The sequence below is a fragment of the Pseudorasbora parva genome, chromosome 9, assembly GCF_024679245.1.
Source record: "Pseudorasbora parva isolate DD20220531a chromosome 9, ASM2467924v1, whole genome shotgun sequence".
NCBI lineage: Eukaryota > Metazoa > Chordata > Actinopteri > Cypriniformes > Gobionidae > Pseudorasbora > Pseudorasbora parva.
This window is the reverse complement of record NC_090180.1, coordinates 6,414,459-6,435,900: the sequence shown is the minus strand read 5'-3', so window position 1 is coordinate 6,435,900 and position 21,442 is coordinate 6,414,459. Positions and strand designations below refer to the sequence as shown.

The 21,442-nt window shown below is 37.8% G+C and overlaps 1 protein-coding gene across 12 annotated transcripts in view; it reads left to right on the top strand.

Annotated features, from left to right (window-relative positions):
• The window catches only part of LOC137090007 (sickle tail protein homolog), a 67,298-nt gene that overhangs the window by 18,430 nt on the left and 27,426 nt on the right, over window positions 1–21,442 (top strand). For 9 of the 12 annotated variants that reach the window (XM_067453666.1, XM_067453658.1, XM_067453665.1 and 6 more), the window contains exon 2: window positions 15,448–15,728. In XM_067453666.1, the coding sequence (XP_067309767.1) occupies window positions 15,448–15,728 (281 nt within the window). Of the gene's footprint in view, window positions 1–276; window positions 382–15,447; window positions 15,729–17,221; window positions 17,310–17,386; window positions 17,516–21,442 lie in introns of those variants that run through there. The other 3 variants (XM_067453659.1, XM_067453661.1, XM_067453660.1) reach the window with 3 other exon arrangements.

Below are 21,442 nucleotides of genomic sequence, written 5' to 3'. Positions count from 1 at the left end.
CTCTCATTGGCTTTATTGTGTTCTTTGTCTTGAACCTCTGATGCAGTAACCTGTGTCCAAACACTCTGGAACCACAAACATAAACACTTCTTGACTAATTGTCTATGCCTTTTAGTCAGTGATTTCTCTGTCACCTCTGTCCTGTCCTTGCTGATCGTTTACAAAGGTGAGGTTACAATACACTAGACCCTCCTTTTTCCTGCATCTCCAATTCGCACACTCTCTAACCCTCTACATAAACTTCAGCTCTGTCGGGCAGAGAGTAGAGCAGTGGTTTGAGCAGTGAGCGAGGCACTCATATATTTAATAGAGGGAGGCAGTGTGAGCCTCACACCGAGCAGGATACACATGCACACTAACTCAGAGGACATTTAAAAGCTGGTGAGTTTTTGTAGGATTTAATTACCCCTATAAATGTCAAATCATTTATAGGCACACATTTCATAAACCGTGGTTCTGAATGCTTCTGTCTTATGTTTGTATTGTTGCATAAGAATTCCTTCGCAGATATTGAACTTTGTCATTGAGATTTTTATTGCATGTTTTAACAACTCGAATCAGCCTGTAATTAAAGTGCTACAATTATTTGGACTTCAGCATTATTGCAAAGCTTTTTGTCATTGAACCAGTGTAAAGAGTGCAATATTTCAGATTGAGTGACATAATTTTTTACATGACAAGCATGCAATATATGTTTATTGCATTAAGAGCGTGCTATTATACTAAATCAGTATTTATGCCCAACCATGAGTGAAGTTTGGTCATTAATGTGCAGGAATTGGGAGCTTGTATCATTTTCAGAAGCTTGTTTCAGCCAAATGTTTTCACGTTTAATGTGGTGTGTGGCAATTATTCACTCCTTAGGAAAAAAAAGGAAAAATGATTTCTTGGTCCTCTTCTCGGGAAATGTTTTAGAGGTGCTTTATGTTGGCAAACCAAACATGTGCTTGAATGATTTAATAACAGGAACAGTGTTTTGGCTCTGTCTGCCTCGCTTTAGATAGACTGACATTGGCATAACAAGAGTGTGAAATGTTCAAAGGGGAGTGTTGGTCACCTCATTTGCAGTAAAGATGTTATTTTTGTCATCACACATGCTGTGTGATTGTTTCTTGTATTAGAGAGCAATAAAGCAGTCAGTTTAATCTAATGTTTTGCCCTCTATAGAAAATAAGATGTCAGATAGTTTTATACGGTCTGTTAAAACACTGCATCTAGATGCAACAAAGCCCTTAGGTTAAGAAAGTTCTTGGTGATGATATTATAACTATGAATTTTCTTAAATATTAGGGTTTTTTGTTGTTGCATAAAACCAGTTAAGTGCAATTCTAGAGATTTCATTGGCAATGTCAATCACACTGCTGATTGCCTACACAATACTAAAATAAATACAAACCCTACCCTGATCCATAAGCTTAACTAGTGAAATTGGCTGCAGGGCGTAGTTGCACTCAACTGGTTTGGGAGAGAAAAATGTGAATAGCACATAGCGAAGTATCCTTGCTTCCGCCAGAATGTTTATTGCTGCAATACTTAACTTTTGGCCCTCCAGCAGTCGAAGTATAAAACTGCAAGTTATTTTGTCGATGAACTTTATTTTGGTAATTATGTGCTTTGGGCCTTAGCTTCTACAGCTACACAACCTCATTAGAATAACGACATATATTTTCTTCCGTATTGTGATGTAGATCTAAGTTTAATGGCTTATCAAAAAAGAGAAAAAATATATTGGTGACTTTGTTCTATCAAACGGTGATTGGATTTTAACATGGGCATTGCTATCAAAAATTAACGTAAGCTTGCAGCTTATTGTTAAAGGACAACTTCTGCGAATTTTTAAGTTTATCTTGATCATTATATTTTTGTGAGTACAGTCTATAGAAGAAAAAAAACGAACCGGATTGGTGCTTGCAATCCGGAGTTATTACAGTTAATGCCCAGAGCCCCCCCTCAGCTAAAACGGCAGCTTTGGGGGCATGCAGGTAAAGGGTGTCTTTGTGCCTCTTAACAGACATAAAATGCAATTAAAATGTCTGTCCATCATGAGCAGGTCCCTTACATGACAACGAGAATATTTTAAATTACTGCACATCTTTCCTCAGGCTGGGTGTGCCCAAATGTACATTACCTCCACAGTGGCTGTACCCGTCTTTAACCACGGAATGGCATTTTTCTTCAACCGGCCCGGCTGTGTTGTGTCTGTGTAAGTTAGTCAAGTGTTTGCTGCAAATTTATACAATTCAGAAAGGCACAAACGAGAACAATTTCTTCTTCACTCGTGAGCCTGATCGGATCATCACTCTAGTGATGTCCGGCCATTTCTTTTTAACCAGTTCTTTTGAACCGGTTCTTTTTAGTGAACCGGGCGAACCAGTTTACCAAATCGGACTGAATCGTTCTAAACGGTTCGCGTCTTAAATCAGCACTGATCGCACACGTTACATTAGTTACTCACTTTCTGACATGAGTGACAGTCCCTCTGAATATAAATAAACTAATGTCTTGAATTATATGTTGTAACTCCAACCCTTCACTGAACTGATACATGTTTTGCTGAGAGAACTGATGAACTCACGAGCCGCTGATACTGAGCATGTCCGAGTAACTGAACGAGCAGCGGTTCTCTCCTCAGGATCAGCAGTACAGAATCAAAAACTATTTCTCTTGGACACGTTCAATACTGAGAGCCGTCGAGCCGATGAGCAGAGCCTCTACTCCCCACTGGACTGTTTTTCCGGCTACCGCAGGACTTCAGCGCAAGACACAGCTAGCTGCCTAAAACAGGTGAATTTAAACAATGGCTGAGCATCTCGTTGTCATGTAAGGGACCTGCTCATGTTGGACAGACATTTTAATTGCATTTTGTGTCTGTTAAGAGGCCCAAAGACACCCTTTACGTGCATGCCCCCAAAGCTGCCGTTTTAGCTGAGGGGGGCTCTGGACATTAACTGTAATAACTCCGCGTTGCACCAGTCCGGTTCGGGTTTTTTTCTATAGACTGTACTCACAAAGATATAACGATCAAGATAAACTTAAAAATTCGCCAGAGTTGTCCTTTAAGGGGCGGGGTTTAAGCAGACTAAATCAAATGGGTCTTTGCAGAACAGTATGAGTTACCCTATCAGTGGACGAGGTCATAAACAGAGGGGCGATTTCGGGCGTTACCTGATTTGCCCACGTCACAATGAGGGTAGGGTTTAGGGGTGCAGCCGGTAGAAAGGATCTGTAATACAGTTCGTAGATGGGAAGGAAGGAGGCGGGAACCGGCGAACGTTCAACAAACATTTATTCAAAATAAATAAACAAAATGAAAGTAAAACCGCGGGCAGCCCCTCACGGACGACTGCCCGCAAACACACAAAATAAAACGTGGGCAGCCCCTCACGGACGACTGCCCACAAACACATAAACAAAACTAAACATAAATTCCAGGCCTGGTCCTCTCTCGTCTTCCGCAGCTCTTGCTCCTCCTTATATGCTCCCGTCACATGGCCGCGAGACGAGACCGGTGTGCCACGCAGCTGGCACTCGTGAACATTAATCACCGGCCCGCTCTCGCGGTCCCTCGCCCCGCTGCCTGTCACACCACAGGATCATTTTCCACCAGTTTGGAAACACCCAAATATTTAGAAACGTCCACTTTTGTTCTGCAGAGACTCCATACTCAACTTAATTATCGGAGAAGTCCACCAGAAAGAAAAATCTTTTCACATGAAGATCGACATTTTGATAAAACATTTAGGAAGTTAAATTTAAAAATAAATAAAGGATTCATGGATAAATTGTTCACAATCAGATCTATCACATGCATTTAGAGAATAAATAGGGTGAATTACATTTTGCCGACTTCTTTACTCAAAAGAGATTTTCAAAATAAAAAAAGGATATTGTTTCGGAATGGTGCAGGATGCGATTTTAACAATTTAACATGAAAATGAACCAGCAGTTACAGGTGAATAAATAATGGGATCACTAATGAGTTGGCTGTACGCAGACATGACACAGTTGAAATCAGGGTTCAGATATTTGTGATAGATTAACAAAGATTGGAGTCCTAATGGGGTAGAATGCAGGACTGTGAGCCAGCTAAATGGTCTATGAAATAGCACTGGTTGATGAGGCTTAATTGTTGTTGAGGTCTGCTGAAATGCTGATGGCCATGCATCAGCCCAAATCTTTTGAGCCGAGGCATTTGTGTGAGTGGGCGCTGGATGGGTTGCATTCCACTGCTTTGCTGACTTAGGGAGGATTTGTATTTGACGCGACTGTGCCAGCGCTGAGTTAGAGGGAAGGCTCATTCAATATGTCCAACAACAGGTCAGGTGTGTGGTTTATACCAAGACTGTGGGATTGTGTGGGTGAAAGCATTAAAGGTGCACTATGTAAAAACATTTTCAGTAATATATACAAAAACCACTAGGTCAGTGTTATATTTTGTTCAATTGAGTACTTACAATATCACAGATGTTTCCAACTATTTGTAAATCTTTTTAACCAAGGAACCGGGAAGTGTGAGGGAGTCGCCTGTCAATTGCGTCATATCTGCGTTACCCTCTGTTTCCGTTTTATTTGGCAGAAACACTTTATGCTGAGGGAACGCACAGAGTAACGTCATAACGTCATTGTGGCAAGCAGCGAGACCGTCAGAGCGGGACAAGGCCGCTTGTTCAGCCTCGCTTCTCACCACAGTCATTTTCAACACACTCAAATGTATCTAATATGTTAGATAGAGCCGCGTTACCTCATACCCATTATTGGAAAAGCGGAAATGCGTTCATATTATTAATAATCTCTCTAGCAGCCTTGCTCGGCTTCCACAACACTTCATACTAAAGGAACATTAATAATCGCATCCATGAACATGATTTCTATCCCGATGTTTTCCACCGGCTGTGAGGTGAAGACCACATGTCCCAAGATTCTGAGCTCAAACTTGGCGTCATCAAACTACGCCTTTGTTTTGAATAGGCCCCCTCTAACGAATGGAAAAGTTACATAGTGCACCTTTAAAATGTGTTTGTTAAATTAATGTCATTTGAAGTACCAGATGCAACAGGCATGTGTTTTATACAGGAAGTACACAGTTACAAGTACGTTGTATTTGTTTCTACATTTCCTTAAATTTACATGCATAATTATGAGATTATTGGATCACAAGTCCGTGGCCTCCCTCAGTAGAGATTGCTTTCCCTTGGGAGCATTTTTTGACATGCAGGGCTACATGCTTAGGATAGAAAGAAAGAGCACGCAGCAGGTCAAGTGTTGCATCTTATAAAATGGCCTATAATAAAATGTGTATAGTGCCATATTAATGTATATACCTAGTTTATGATGTTTACACTGCAATGCCATTAAAATATGAATTATTGATGAGTTTTATACTTCTACATTACATTTTAATGCAGGAAAGACATTGCAACGTTTTGCTGAGCTATAGTTTCCTAACTTAGTTGAGGTCAACCATGTATTTACATTTTTTCACAAAAAATAATTTAATATAAAACAACAGTTGCTGGATCCCTTGTAGTACCTTCACTGATGCCCTAGGTGTCACAGATCTTCTATTGAGGATTGTATAGGTCAATAATGACCACTGTTGTTGAAAGTTTGAATCGTGATCATCTGTGTTGAGAAGGGACATTCACATTCTGGACATTTGGGCTGTGAAGTCCAGGAAAAGTCAGCAATATGTCTGTGCCATTTAACAGAAATAATAAGACTATACATACATTTTAAATGTTTACCTGCTAAAGATTCATTTTAGCCAATATTTTAACACACATGACTACAATTTTGATTTCATGGGGGTCTTTCAGTCAAAACATGTCTGTTTCAAGGAGGAAATTACTTGCTTCAAATTTGAAATTACAAATGAAATTACAAATTGGAAATTACTTCAAGGAGGAAATTACTTGCACTATATTGTAGCAAGTATATATATATAAAAAAAAATCTTGACTACAGGGTTGTGTTTGAGGCATTAACTATGTAACAGCCCGTGTGTAAAGCTACTGCTCAATAACAATGAAGCAATGATCACCAAAACCCAAAGGATTTCACCCATGTCACATGTGCAGATTCTGCACTACATGTTCACATTGCTTACACAAGTCTCTGTGTGTGATGTACTCTAATGAGCTCTCTCTCTGCACATGTCCATTTATATTCTGTCATGGTCTAGAACCCTGGTTTAGCTCAGCTGAAGTTAACATACTAATATTTACACTCCTTTGACAATCTAATGCAAGTTCACCTCATGAATCATGCTTGTCGAAAAAAAAAGCAATTTGTTCTGAGCTTGGATGGAAAAAGATTTATTTTCTTTTTTTTTAAATCAACTTCACTGTCTCCTAAGTACAGCAGTAGTAAAACGATGAGCTTGCTGAAACGGTCTGAAGTCATCCATGTCGAGTTTTTGTGTAATGTCATTTTTTCCCAGTTGTCACTTATCCTGCTTAGACAAATTGAGGTTGAGTAAGGTTTACAGTACATCCCCCCAATTAATTAAGTTGCAACTAATCAGATTAAAAGTCTTGAAGGAATATAATGTCATTATGAAAAGTCCCACAACCCTTCAGCCATTATGTACAAAAGTTTAAATAACCAAAATAAATAAATGTTTAACAGTGCCTTTTGAAGACACTGAGGTATAATTTCACCATCATTCAAAACAAAAAATACAGATAAAGATAAATAAAATTACAATTTCGTTTGTAAATGTGTATTAGCGGGTGAGCATATGAATGGTCAGCCCAGCAAATATAGTGTTGCAGCCATATCACATATAGCATGTTTTAGTTTTAGGTTGACTGTTAGTCTGTGTGAATTATGGGGGCAGGAAAAACAGCCAAGGTCGAATGAATGGAAAAGACAAAAGGAGATCTGGGCTGATATTTCCTGACTGATGCGTGTCCTGATCTACTAAGTGCATTGGCAGGTTAATGGAAGATTTGCTCTTCACTCATTGAATACCAGAAAAGGAGGAGATATATTATATGTAATCAGAATCAGTTAGTATTTATTCATCTATCTTTGAGTCAGCTCATCCACTAAATTTCTATAGGCTTATATGTCCATTGCAGTTAGTTCTCGAACAATACGCTCCAATCCTTGATGAAAAGCAGAGTTGAACAGCCTGAAGTTTTATCAGATTTTTTGGCTTGCTAAAAAGTTTGGTTTAAATATGTTGTTGCCACACTGAGAGATTGATACTCTTGGCTAATAAAGCACTTTACAGGTTTCTATGGACACTGTCTACTTTAGAATGTGAGGGGCTACCAAAATAATTGCAAAGTCATGGAACAAGTCTTTTAGGGGAGGTAGATTCCTCTCAGTGTGTGAAGCTCAAAGACAGCCAAGAAAAACACTCACACTGCAGAGTCCTACCATAATAATAGACACTGATTCTTAGATGCTGTGTTGGCTCTTATATTCACATTTCAATTGGTCTTCTTTCTTTTAACACATAAAAATAACTTTAATTTTAAATTATTTCCATATTTTATGGTTTAACCATTCAAACACTTCTTATTAAACGGCACTGATAGTTTATATCAAAGACATTTGTAGGACACCAAACTGAATTTATTAAAATCATCTACTCCTGGACCCAGTTGTTCAAAAAGTTTGATCTGGATCTGATATTTTCTCATCTAGGAAATACCATGTTACTATCCAGTAACAGGTAATCCATCTTACTTTTGTGCCAGTTTTTCCAAAGCAAAATAGGATTGTATCCACCTGATCCAGATACACACTTTCTCAGATTACCAAATCTGGATTAGCAGCATCCCAAATGGGGTTAGATCTATGTTGGCTGCTAGCTATAAAGGACAACAGGTAGAAGAGTAGATTAGGCGTCACTTTAGGTGCACAGGTCTCTTTTCAAGAGAGAATGCAAGTTTATTTAGGGAATCTTTTACAATGGCGACCAATTCACCATGACACTGAGCTTCCATATCCCCTCATGTAACCCACAACAACAGCAACAAATAGAAACTATTGTGTGCAAGTTTGTTTGTGTGCTTTATTATTATTATTATTTTAATTTTTTTAAACATTTTTGACCAGTTTTTACAATATATACATTTTTGATCCTGAAATCCACTCTTCTGCTGGGATCAGGATAACCCTGATCATTTTTATTTATTTTGGACAACACAAACGGACGATCTAGATCTTGGATATTATAATCTAATCTGATATCAGAATCCCTTTTTCTTCTTCTTTTAAACAACACATTTTCAAGATTTGATCCAATCCGATAGCCTCGGATCTTAAAAACTCAGATCTCAGAGATTAGCTGTATTATTTCAATGCTTGAAATGTGCACCTTTTTATAACTGTTCGAACAGGTTTGGAATCGTTAAGTCAGTTGACGAGAACGATGTTGGTTTTATTTCACTCACACAGTGTCCCTTGAGTTACGTAACACTGAAGACTCAGAGCATTATTGCTGGACGGTAAACAAGTGCCAACCACAGTTTAGGATTTGGAAGATAAAGCAATTCTCCCATAACAGGACAGAGAGGTAAGTATGCAAAGCTGCTTATCATGGTTGGCACAGGCGCCAACACCTATAATGCAATTGCTGTTGTGGAAACTGATTGAAAGCAAGTCATTAAAAATCCCACATTTTATAACTATTCAGTTTTACATAATACTTCCTCAACTGAAGACACCAAACTGAATACTAATCACAATACACTGCAGCCTGAACATTCAAACTATGACAGATGGCCGACACAAAACACTCTAACCTTTCCAGTTATGTCAAATGCCATAACTAGGATGTTCACAATGCCAATTAGAAGGTTTGCAGTGAGGAAAAGTTTTCCTTGCCACATAAAAAAAAAAACCTTTCCCGTCAGAGTGGGGGAAAGACACTCTGAATCTCATGACTAAGACTGTTCTCTAACTGTAGATGCTCTTTACTCTATTTTCTCTTTCCATCTGTAAAAAAAACAAAAACGAATTTTTATATATATATATATATGTGTGTGTAATTTATTATTTTCAGTCAAACGTTTGAAGTCTGTACGATTTTTCGAAGTCTCTATGCTCACCAAGAATGCATTTATTTTATCAAAAACACAGTAAAATCAGCAATATTTTGCTGATTTTGTATGTACTATGCCTTTATTTTACCTTATTACATTAGATGCTTTTGTTATGGTTTGATAAAGCTGTTACTTGTATGATCCGGATTTCTTCCTTTTTTGTCAAGCTGTGTATCTATGGCTGATTGGAAGAAGCACACAATGAATTTCTTGTCTGGCCCTTTAATGACTCTATAAATAGTACATCTTGTGGGTTTACATGGCCTGTGACTGCTATACCTCAAACTGTTAACATTTGGTTACGATAATTGAAATAAAGCTTAAATAAAACATAAATATTACACCGCTCACGAAAGCGGCAGAGGAATCAACATTTACTTGCAGAGGGAAGCAAATACTGCCAGGACGGCAAATCCTTCAGCCTCTTGAAATCATCCACACATAGCTTAGTGGAGTGATGAGGCATTAGTCAAACACAGTTTGAAGTCCTGTGTGTGGTGTGTTTAAAGTGAAACTTCAGATGAAACATCAGAGTGAGACTTTTAAATGTCTAATGCTGTCTGGCTGTGCCTCAGCATGTCCCCACCATGATGCTTAAGTTTAGTTTTGGAGATAATGGTTTGTCATCCAGTCCCATGTGCATACCAACATCTGGAGTGGAGAGAGGATATCCTCTCCATAAAGTGACCTTACATGCTTGGAAAATGACAGACAATGCCTGGATTTTCTCCAGTGGCTGCCTGTTTTACTGAGGAGAGTTTTCCGAGGAAGTGACAGGGGACTTTTTTTTATTAATCTATACACTTGGAACTGGATAACATTAAAAGGACATTAAGTGGCAAGTTTTAAACTGGGTGAAATTGGATGTAAACATAGAAAGTTACCCAGAGGGGCTTTCCAATGCCACTGGAGATAATGCTAGTTCATTTTTTCTCCATCTTAAGTAATTAAAAGGCAATAAAAATACAATGTAGATGAAAAATGGATGAATGGGGAGATGCTTCGATAATGCTGACAGATTTAATATACAAAACAGCTCACTGTGATATTAAATCAAAATATATGTCATTTATTCAATGTCAAATCTTATAGCACTTTTGGTCTCAATTGATTTATGTATTGTTTTTTATATAAAAAAGGTTCAAAAATTAAGGGCCAGTAATATTTTTGTATTAGTTGAAAGAAATTAATGCTTTTAGTCATCAAAGATGCTTTGAAAGTATCAAAAAGTATCAAAGTTTCAACAAAAATAAGCAGCATAACTGTTTTAAACATTAATGATGATAATAATAAGAAATGTTTTTTGAGCATCATATAACAATTTCTGAACAATCGTGTGACACTGAAGACTGGAGGTTTTCCATTGCAGGAATAAATTATATTCTACAATATGTGAAAATATAAATTTTTAATACAATATATCATAGATAAAAAATTCTGCACTCGAATAAAATGTTAAAAAATCTCAACCTTAAGGTCATGCAAAACAGTTGCTAATGATGTCCATGAGAACACGTCCTCCACATTCCTCAGAATAACTGCAGTATTAGCCTATTAGTATATCTGTTCTGTATGACAACTTTCAGAGGAGTGTGAATGTTTTAGTCCAACAACAATCAGGCTTTCATACATAATCACCACAGGAACAGCTGGCGATCATCAGTTATCTATGACCAGTCAGCAGCATTAACCGTGGCCTTCCTCTCAGGAGCCGTCCAGATGCCTGATGTTGATCACACACCAAGCATGTTTTTCTCTCTCTCTCTCTCTCAAATGAGTGGTGAATATGGAGGGAACATCTCTCTTCTGGTCGGAGGCAGGACCCGCCCTGTAAAAGTGTTTCATTTTTTCCTCTAGTACAGATGTAAGTTACCACTCCTCCTCAACATACCTCATTCAAAATATGTGACACTTTCTGCACAGAAATGAGAAAAAATGATTTATATTCGCTCGTGCAATATATTTTACGGGGAATAAGTGCAAAGGCTTGCAAACAGGAAACATTTCCATCTTCATCGCTCTGACCCTCTTCAGTCTTTCTGACAGTGTGATTTTTCTTTTATAATGTCTCTGTGAGGAAACAAGTTTTTTTAATGTGTCTATTTTTTCATGAGAGTAATGGGCTCCGGTCAGTCATTGAATAATAAAGGGCCCCTGCTGAAAAGATTTTCACAGAGATGGCACCTAATGTCAGAGTCCCACAACAAGGACTAGGCCTGTAAGACCAACAAAAAGCACAAATCTCACCATAGTGTCTGTGAGTGAATCATCTCATTCCCTATATTACAGTCTTGTTCAAAATAATAGCAGTACAATGTGACTAACCAGAATAATCAAGGTTTTTTGTATATTTTTTTATTGCTACGTGGCAAACAAGTTACCAGTAGGTTCAGTAGATTCTCAGAAAACAAACAAGACCCAGCATTCATGATATGCACGCTCTTAAGGCTGTGCAATTGGGCAATTAGTTGAAAGGGGTGTGTTCAAAAAAATAGCAGTGTCTACCTTTGACTGTACAAACTCAAAACTATTTTGTACAAACATTTTTTTTTTCTGGGATTTAGCAATCCTGTGAATCACTAAACTAATATTTAGTTGTATGACCACAGTTTTTTAAAACTGCTTGACATCTGTGTGGCATGGAGTCAACCAACTTGTGGCACCTCTCAGCTGTTATTCCACTCCATGATTCTTTAACAACATTCCACAATTCATTCACATTTCTTGGTTTTGCTTCAGAAACAGCATTTTTGATATCACCCCACAAGTTCTCAATTGGATTAAGGTCTGGAGATTGGGCTGGCCACTCCATAACATTAATTTTGTTGGTTTGGAACCAAGACTTTGCCCGTTTACTAGTGTGTTTTGGGTCATTGTCTTGTTGAAACAACCGTTTCAAGGGCATGTCCTCTTCAGCATACGGCAACATGACCTCTTCAAGTATTTTAACATATGCAAACTGATCCATGATCCCTGGTATGCGATAAATAGGCCCAACACCATAGTAGGAGAAACATGCCCATATCATGATGCTTGCACCTCCATGCTTCACTGTCTTAACTGTGTACTGTGGCTTGAATTCAGAGTTTGGGGGTCGTCTCACAAACTGCCTGTGGCCCTTGGACCCAAAAAGAACAATTTTACTCTCATCAGTCCACAAAATGTTCCTCCATTTCTCTTTAGGCCAGTTGATGTGTTCTTTGGCAAATTGTAACCTCTTCTGCACATGCCTTTTTTTTAACAGAGGGACTTTGCGGGGGATTCTTGAAAATAGATTAGCTTCACACAGACGTCTTCTAACTGTCACAGTACTTACAGGTAACTCCAGACTGTCTTTGATCATCCTGGAGGTGATCATTGGCTGAGCCTTTGCCATTCTGGTTATTCTTCTATCCATTTTGATGGTTGTCTTCCGTTTTCTTCCACGTCTCTCTGGTTTTGCTCTCCATTTTAAGGCATTGGAGATCATTTTAGCTGAACAGCCTATCATTTTTTGCACCTCTTTATAGGTTTTCCCCTCTCTAATCAACTTTTTAATCAAAGTACGCTGTTCTTCTGAACAATGTCTTGAACGACCCATTTTCCTCAGCTTTCAAATGCATGTTCAACAAGTGTTGGCTTCATCCTTAAATAGGGGCCACCTGATTCACACCTGTTTCTTCACAAAATTGATGACCTCAGTGATTGAATGCCACACTGCTATTTTTTTGAACACACCCCTTTCAACTAATTCAACTAATTGCCCAATTGCACAGCCTTAAGAGCGTGCATATCATGAATGCTGGGTCTCATTTGTTTTCTGAGAATCTACTGAACCTACTGGTAACTTGTTTGCCACGTAGCAATAAAAAATATACTAAAAACCTTGATTATTCTGGTTAGTCACATTGTACTGCTATTATTTTGAACAAGACTGTAAGTCTTTGAACTACAAACTGCAGGTCACATGAGGTCTCCTCAGTGACGCTTATCCAGAAAGGGAGGACAGCGGCAAGGAAGAGTAATTTGCAGCACACACCATATAATATCTCCTATCTCTTGATGGAAGTTTCTTAGATGTCCTCATTAAGCAAAAAACTATTTCTCTAACAAGAAGCTTGAGACGCAACAAATGGCTACCATGAGAGAGGGAATTAGATGGGATTACTGCCTATCTCCCATTAGCTTCCCATGATGGAATGTGTCTGTCAAAGCCAATAATGAGGCAATAATTCTTTACAGTAAACCTGTAGGTACATTCACCAGAAAAAGTGTAATATTGAACCCATGGAATAGTCTGTTTATTAAGAATGGTTGTTTATAGTCAAGCTGATGTTTTGGGGGAGTCAGCACATGCCTGTCTTGTTGCATTTCAACTCTTTGCCATTTCTCACTCCCCTAAAGGTTCCATGACCGATGGAAATTACATTTTCAGAAAACATTGTACAGAGATGTGTGCATTGTTTGCAAAATATCAAGTATCATGGGACAGTATCTAAAATATTTAATTAAATATTTAAAGATTTGCAAAGCTGTTTTATTGTATAAGAACACTAATAAATGGCTCCCCTACACATTCACAACATAAGAACGTTTTTATTTAAATGTGTAGGCTATGTCAGGTGTGGTGGTGTGGGTCAGTTTAAGGGTAAAGTTAGGGACAGGTGTGGTGGTGTGGGTCAGTTTAAGGGTAAAGTTAGGGACAGGTGTGGTGGTGTGGGTTAGTTTAAGAGTAAAGTTAGGGACAGGTGTGGAGGTGTGTGGGTCAGTTTAAGGGTAAAGTTAGGGACAGGTGTGATGGTGTGGGTCAGTTTAAGGGTAAAGTTAGGGACAGGTGTGGTGGTGTGGGTCAGTTTAAGGGTAAAGTTAGGGACAGGTGTGGTGGTGTGGGTTAGTTTAAGGGTAAAGTTAGGGACAGGTGTGGTGGTGTGGGTTAGTTTAAAGGTAAAGTTAGGGACAGGTGTGGTGGTGTGGTGTGGGTTAGTTTAAGGATAAAGTTAGGGACAGGTGTGGTGGTGTGAGTTATTTTAAGAGTAAAGTTAGAGACGGGTGTGGTGGTGTGGGTTAGTTTAAGGGTAAAGTTAGGGAGAGGTGTGGTGGTGTGGGTTAGTTTAAGGATAAAGTTAGGGACCGGTGTGGTGGTGTGGGTTAGTTTAAGGATAAAGTTAGGGACAGTTGAGGTGGTGTGGGTTAGTTTAAGGGTAAAGTTAGAGACAGGTGTGGTGGTGTGGGTTAGTTTAAGGGTAAAGTTAGGGAGAGGTGTGGTGGTGTGGGTTAGTTTAAGGATAAAGTTAGGGACAGGTGTGGTGGTGTGGGTCAGTTTAAGGGTAGAGTTAGAGACAGGTGTGGTGGTGTGGGTTAGTTTAAGGGTAAAGTTAGGGACAGGTGTGGTGGTGTGGGTTAGTTTAAGGGTAAAGTTAGAGACAGGTGTGGTGGTGTGGGTCAGTTTAAGGGTAGAGTTAGGGACAGGTGTGGTGGTGTGGGTTAGTTTAAGGATAAAGTTAGGGACAGTTGAGGTGGTGTGGGTTAGTTTAAGGGTAAAGTTAGAGACAGGTGTGGTGGTGTGGGTTAGTTTAAGGGTAAAGTTAGGGTCAGTTGTGGTGGTGTGGGTTAGTTTAAGGGTAAAGTTAGAGACAGGTGTGGTGGTGTGGGTTAGTTTAAGGGTAAAGTTAGGGTCAGTTGTGGTGGTGTGGGTTAGTTTAAGGGTAAAGTTAGGGTCATTTCAACTTAGAGTACATTACTCTGATTTTGAAAAAATGTTGAATCTTGTATAACTATAAAAAGTTATACAAGTTATAAGTTGATAATTGCTTAACATAATGATTAGTTAAAGCAATGCATGCAACAAGCAACTCATGTTGTCATAACTTATTGATCAAATTTTTTTACAGTGTTATATATATATATATATATATATATATATATATATATATATATATATATATATATATATATATATATATATATATATATATATATTTTTTTTTTTTTTTTTTTTTTATGAATCATTTTAGTTAAAGTTAATGATAACAACACTGCATGTGCCTACGGTATATGCAACTGTTGAATGGAATCGGCATTCTGACTCATTGCTTTGTGGAAACTCCCCACTGGAGGGCCTCAATGCCATGCAGTCAGCCCGGGCTAATAATGAGCCATCACACTGAGTGCTCAGAGACCTCTTTTGGCAAGGTGCAAGCTGTTTATGGGAAACAAATGCCCTGTTTGTAGCTTTGCTCAATAATTGCTCTCTTGGCCAGCAGCTGTCTGACTCTAAGCTGGTCATTGCCTTGACTGTGTTGCTTATCACACTAATTAATTGCAGGTCTCAAGCCAAGTACAGCCGCCCACTGAGTGTCCCTATCTAATCTGTATTCCTTTGTATATTTTCTTATGCCTTTAATCAAAGAGTCAGCGAGAAGCAACCAGAGGCTGTGCTCCCATGAGGATGTGGACAGCCACAGCAGAAAACAAAGCAGTGCAGATGAGAGCGAGCAGTCAGACCCCTGGTCCCCCCGCACCGTGCCAAGGAGACACACAGTAGGAGGCCCTCGCACTGCTGGGGACGTGATCATCATGCAGTCTTACAACATGGACCAAAAGAAAGAGGCCTTTCTTGAGCATTTGAAACAGAAGTATCCACATCACGCTTCTGTCATCATGGGGCACCAGGAAAGAATCAGAGACCAGGTAAGCTTGGCTCTGGAATAATAAAATCAGCTGTTGACTCCTTTTTATTTTTTACTCAGGTTGGCTTTTGAAAACTAAACTAAACGTTTTCAACGTTTCAACGTTAACTATATTCGTTTTTTAACTTGGTCATAATTACTACAATGGAAGTATATGATAAAATAATATAGCGGCAGAATGTGAATATTTGTGCAAATATTTTCTTTACATTTCCCTTATTTTATCTGTTTATCCTTACATTTAGTTACTATAGCTCAGTCAATTAAATTCCATGGCATTAAATATTTCTATGAGCCAGTCATCCAATTTACAGTTCCAACCTTTACAGCTGGTCCCTCAACGCACATGCTGAAATGATCCCATATTTCATCTACATAGCACACTAAGGTATCCTTCCTATGATCTACACATGTATCACCTGACTCTAGACAAATTAAGGCACACTGACATTTTTATTGCTGCTAGTTTCCGCTTGACATTTCCATTGTATCTTTGCCAGTTGGATAAGTTTGAGTGGTGTGTAGTCAGACTCGTATAGCTTAAACGCTTACAAAGGTTATTTGAATATAGTATGCTTGAGTAAACAATAAGTCTAATTATTAAATATAATAAATGTTTAAAATAAAAAAATAAAAAAGTACACCTGCATTAAATAAATAAGGTAGGCTAAATTATAACCTATCCCATATAGAAGAGAACAAACGTGTAAATCATACAGAATGTGTCTTAATTTTTTTTTTTAATTATTTCTAAAAATGGATTTTGTGTGATGGGTAGGATTAAATAGTTTGTACAGTATATAAACCATTAGAGTGCGCACAAAGATAGAAACCCAGTGTATGTCACGACTCACATGAATATAAGATTAACATTTATATCAGATGCTAGCCTGGTTAAAACCAGACCATCCTCAGTAGTAACTTAGTTAACTACATTCTTTAGTAGTAGGCTAGTAAAAACTAAATTTACCGGAAGTTGTCTGGGTTTTCCCAGGCTAATGAGATGCACAGTGGAAATGCAATACCTTGCCATCTCCAGACGACAGCGCTCAAGTACAACTGTTATCCAAATGCAGTATTTTACATTACATTTTGTCTAGTATCAATAGTAGATAAACTTTATATAGTTTTTAAAATTTTTGTATTAGGAAATATTACTAGGCTACTAATAATAAATATATATTTATATATAATTATTAGTAGTAGTAGTATTTCCTAATACACACATTTTAAAAAATGGACTTGAAATTTAGAATTGAGTTAAAATATTATATTTTATATTATTAGTTTACTGGTAGAGTCTAGAGACAATAATACAAAACGCATGTAGGAAATTGGTTTCTCGAAAACCATTTAATGTTTTAGAATATTTGTCCGCATGTGCCGCGATTGACCAATCAGAATTAAGTATTCCAGAGAGGGTTGTAATACATTTGACTATTTAACAATAAATACGCCCACCAATATTTTCAGCACTAACTGGCGCCACTCGCCACGACTTGCTTACAGTTGTAGTAAACAAGAAGGTGATGGAAAGTCACATTTCGCAACCTCGTCTATTGTAGCTCAACAAGTCTTTCAGGTAAGTTCATATAGGTGGGTGTGTCTCTGTTCAGACGCTGATGTCACGGCTTTCAATCACCTCACACTGCAGACAAACTTCTGCAGCGATCTACATCTACTCTCAGGGACGAAACCAGACTTCCTGCTATTGACATTTGCTGTTTATTATCTGGAATATGCCCTGCTCCATTTTGTGAAGAGTCCAGGTGGAAATTTTGCATCAAGGTATTGTGAATCAAGTTAAAATGACAATTGTTTTACAGTGTCAGCAAATCTGTGCAAACAGTAGACTTGTCTCAACTCGCTCTGTCTTGAAGGAAATTATTTTACATATATTGTATAGGTTTAAAGTAGTTAAATAACGTGTTCATAGGGGCATTCAACGAAATTATAAGCTTTTTTGCTAATGAATCGACGCATTGACTTTTTCAAGTTATCTGTGTAATGCATGTGAGAATGATGTAAACAGAGAAGTCGACATACTGGTTCACTTTTGGATCAAATTACTAAAGAAGGACGTATGCAAAACTATTCGAATATTGTAGAAGTTATATTATGAGATGAAACTATGCTAGTGCTAGTTTACCCTAAATAACGATGGTATTTTCAGAGTTTTGATCATGTACCATGGTATGATCTGTTTGAAGGATTTTGGAGTAACGTGCAAATATGATAAAAAGTTAAATGTACCATGCTATGACTATCTGATACCATGTTGTGTGCACGTATCACTTATGCATCCAATAACTTGTTTCTCTCAGTGCAATATGTCTCTTGATATACAACTGATTATATATATATATATATATATATATATATATATATATATATATATATATATATATATATATATATATATATATATATATATATATTGCTTATCAGTTTTGGTAAGTTTTCTTTGTGGCTGCATGGGCAGATTGGGCACAGCCATGAGTAATATCATATCATGCCCCTGGCACTGAATAAAACTGAAGCCCATCCAGCAGGAGGGAGTGTGTCTTTCATCCTCCTTTCACTCTTTCGTTCTTTCTTTCTTCAATATTCTCCAGACCCAGAGAGAATGAGGTATGATTTATCTGACCCTGCCAGTGCTTTCAAAGACCTGGCATTAGACCAGCTCAGATGAAGCATGGTCTGTGGCCATTCATCTGCCTGTGATTAGAGGAAAGTGCAGTGAACCGTGTGACCTGCTCCCCTCAAGCCCACCCTTTTGCTTCAAACTGCTTTTTTCAGGCCTCTTGGTTTCCTGGCATTCTGCAGGTAACGCATTCTGACAATGCCAGGTGCCACCGTATGTCGGCACGTCTTGCGTATGCATGTGGAATAGGTAAACAATCTTAAGAATGCGACCATATTTATTTTATTCAATCCACATAATAAAATGTTCAACGTAGAGTTGCATTATGCATGTCTGAAATGATCCCAGTTGTCATGCACCATTAATCTGGGCACTTTTTTTCAAGTCAACATAAAAGCCTATTATTTGCTCTTGCCGCGTCTGTGCACACCGGAGCGATTGTTAGTCGACTCACAATGCAACACCTGTGCAAAGATAACATCAAACTCATATTCATCACTTTCAAGTCTCAGCCTGGACCTTCAGAATGAAAGATTTTTGGATGTGCCTCCTTGTGAATTGCCAGAGCACTGTTTTCTGTCTTTCATCATAGTTTTTGACTTTGAAAACTTGTGCATTAATGTACTTCAATAAGGTGAATCTGGTGTCAGTGCAGAGGTTTCATGAAAAAAGTGAAGATGACCTCTTGCATTCTTAAGGGCCGTTCCGTTTTGCATTCCACTGTATTGTTTTTCTATGTAGACATGCTAGACAGACATGCATTTTTGACTTTTGCAGCATCTCACTAATAACACAACTCATTCTGGAAACCTGTGCGTTAATTTCTACTGCTTCTGTTACACTTTTGCGGGAACCAATCACAGACTGGCTTATCCACCTGACGCGCTATTGGTGGGTTTAACACAACGACAGATAGAGAAGTGATGGGTCTTTGCCCATTGATCACGCCTCTTGTGGTCTGATTGGTTGAAGGATTATCCAGTTGCACACAGAGTTTTTCAAATAATGCTTGTTGATCACGCCTCTTGTGCAGTTGAAAATACAGAGCAGACTCCCCAGACCAATGTTCAGTTTTAAATTGAGCTTTGTCTGGTAATAGCCAGACAACCCAATTACAGTGTCTTAGATTTTGCAGATTTGTTCAGTCAAAGCATTTTTAGAGCGCAAACTATTCTGTGGGCATGTGCAAAACCTTAGTTAAACCTAAGTAAAATGTGCAAACTAATGGTTTGATTTAAATATAGTCCTGAAAAGGTGTTTAAAGAATGTTTCGAGACGCTTTCGGAAATGCCTGCGTCAAACGCAGAGTCTAAGGTGTAATTGTGTGCTTCTCCCCTGACCTCATAATTGCGTTGTCACCCCAAACCACAGTCAGAAATGAAGCAGTGCAGTATATGAGGATTAAGTTCCTTCGGGTCATGCAGGGTGGTAATCTGACAGGCGTGCATGTCAGAGCAGGTCAGTGTGCGTGCTGGCATTGTGATGAGACACTCTCTGACTCAGTATATGTGGCCTTCTGCCTGTCGCTTCTTCTTCCAATTGCCGAAAAGGAAGCAATGACTGCAGCCTCAGGGTGAAAACCCATCCTCTGTGAACTCGGCATATCCATCGTCATACGTCTGATGTCTGTGTGTGCTCAAAAGGTGCTAGTGCAAGGACAACCACGTAGATGCATTTTGGTTTGTGAATATAAATAGCCTACAAAGGATAATGCCTGTGCCAGAGCACACTAATTGGTCTTTGTGCGTTTACTGCTTTTGTGTCACTGGAGATAAATCAATCCATTTTCTTTTTTTAATGCGAGTTAAATTACAGGACTGAGCCATAATTGACTTGAAGACATGTTGACGATTGTTTATCCACGTGTCGTGCAACAAAAAAGGAGTCAGACTTCTTTTTATTTAGTAGTCGGCCTTGTCATTAGTGGATAATTGTTTTCATTTAATCTATGGCGCATAAAATAAAACTGTGGTTGAATACTAAATAAAGGATTGTAATGCATTGTTCTGTCTTTTTGTTCTCTCAGATGTTTATTATTTTACTGAATAGATCTTTGTCTGTTCATTTAGCATTTCTCCACCATCCTCTATGACCTTTCGACGGCCTTTTATTGGGCATTAATGTTTATGACTGTATCTCTGCTCACATCTTGACATTTAGAATGCCCCACACAGTTAATAAACTTAAACTGTTTATAAATGTTTACCCGTGCAGATACAGTGTTGTTCTTGTTAGCTAAAACTGAAGTTGAAGTACTATTACATTTCTAAAAGCGAAATCAAAATATATTCGAGTGAAGTAGAAATATTAAAAAAGTAACAATGACAAAATCACTAAAAAAAGACTACATCTATACTAGAATGAAAATGAAAAATATACAGTACCAGTCAAAAGTTTGGAAACATTACAATTGTTTTTGAAAGAGGTCTCTTATGCTTTTATTATTATCAATGTTGAAAACATTTTTTTGTTTTTGTTTGTGGAATGATACCTTTCAAACATTTGTGGTAGGATAAAAAAGAGATAAATGTATAATGTTACGGTATCTATTTATTATATTATTATCCTTTTTAATAAAAGCTTTAATAAAGGCTGTTCTTTGGAACTTTCTGTTCATCAAATAATCCTAAAAAAAATTATCATCGTTTCCACAAAAATGTTAAACAGCACAACTCTTACACCATTGATAATAATGAGAGGTTTCAATGAGAATCAAATCGGCATATTAAAATGATTCTCAAGGATCATGTGACACTGAAGACTGGAGTAATAGCTGCCGAAAGTTTCGCTTTTCAATCACAAGAATACATTAGGTTTTAAAGTAGATACAAATAGAAAACAGTTCTTTTAAATTATAATAATATTTTGCAATATTACTGGTTTTGTTGTATTTTTTTTTTTTTAATAAATACAATGTGGCCAAACTTTTCACAGTACTCTGAAATCTAATTCAAAATATTGATAAACACTATAATGGTATATAAAAAATTATTCTAAAATAACAACATAGTAATTAAATGAATAGTTCACTTTAAAATTAAAATTGTCATCCTTTACTCACCCTCAAGTTG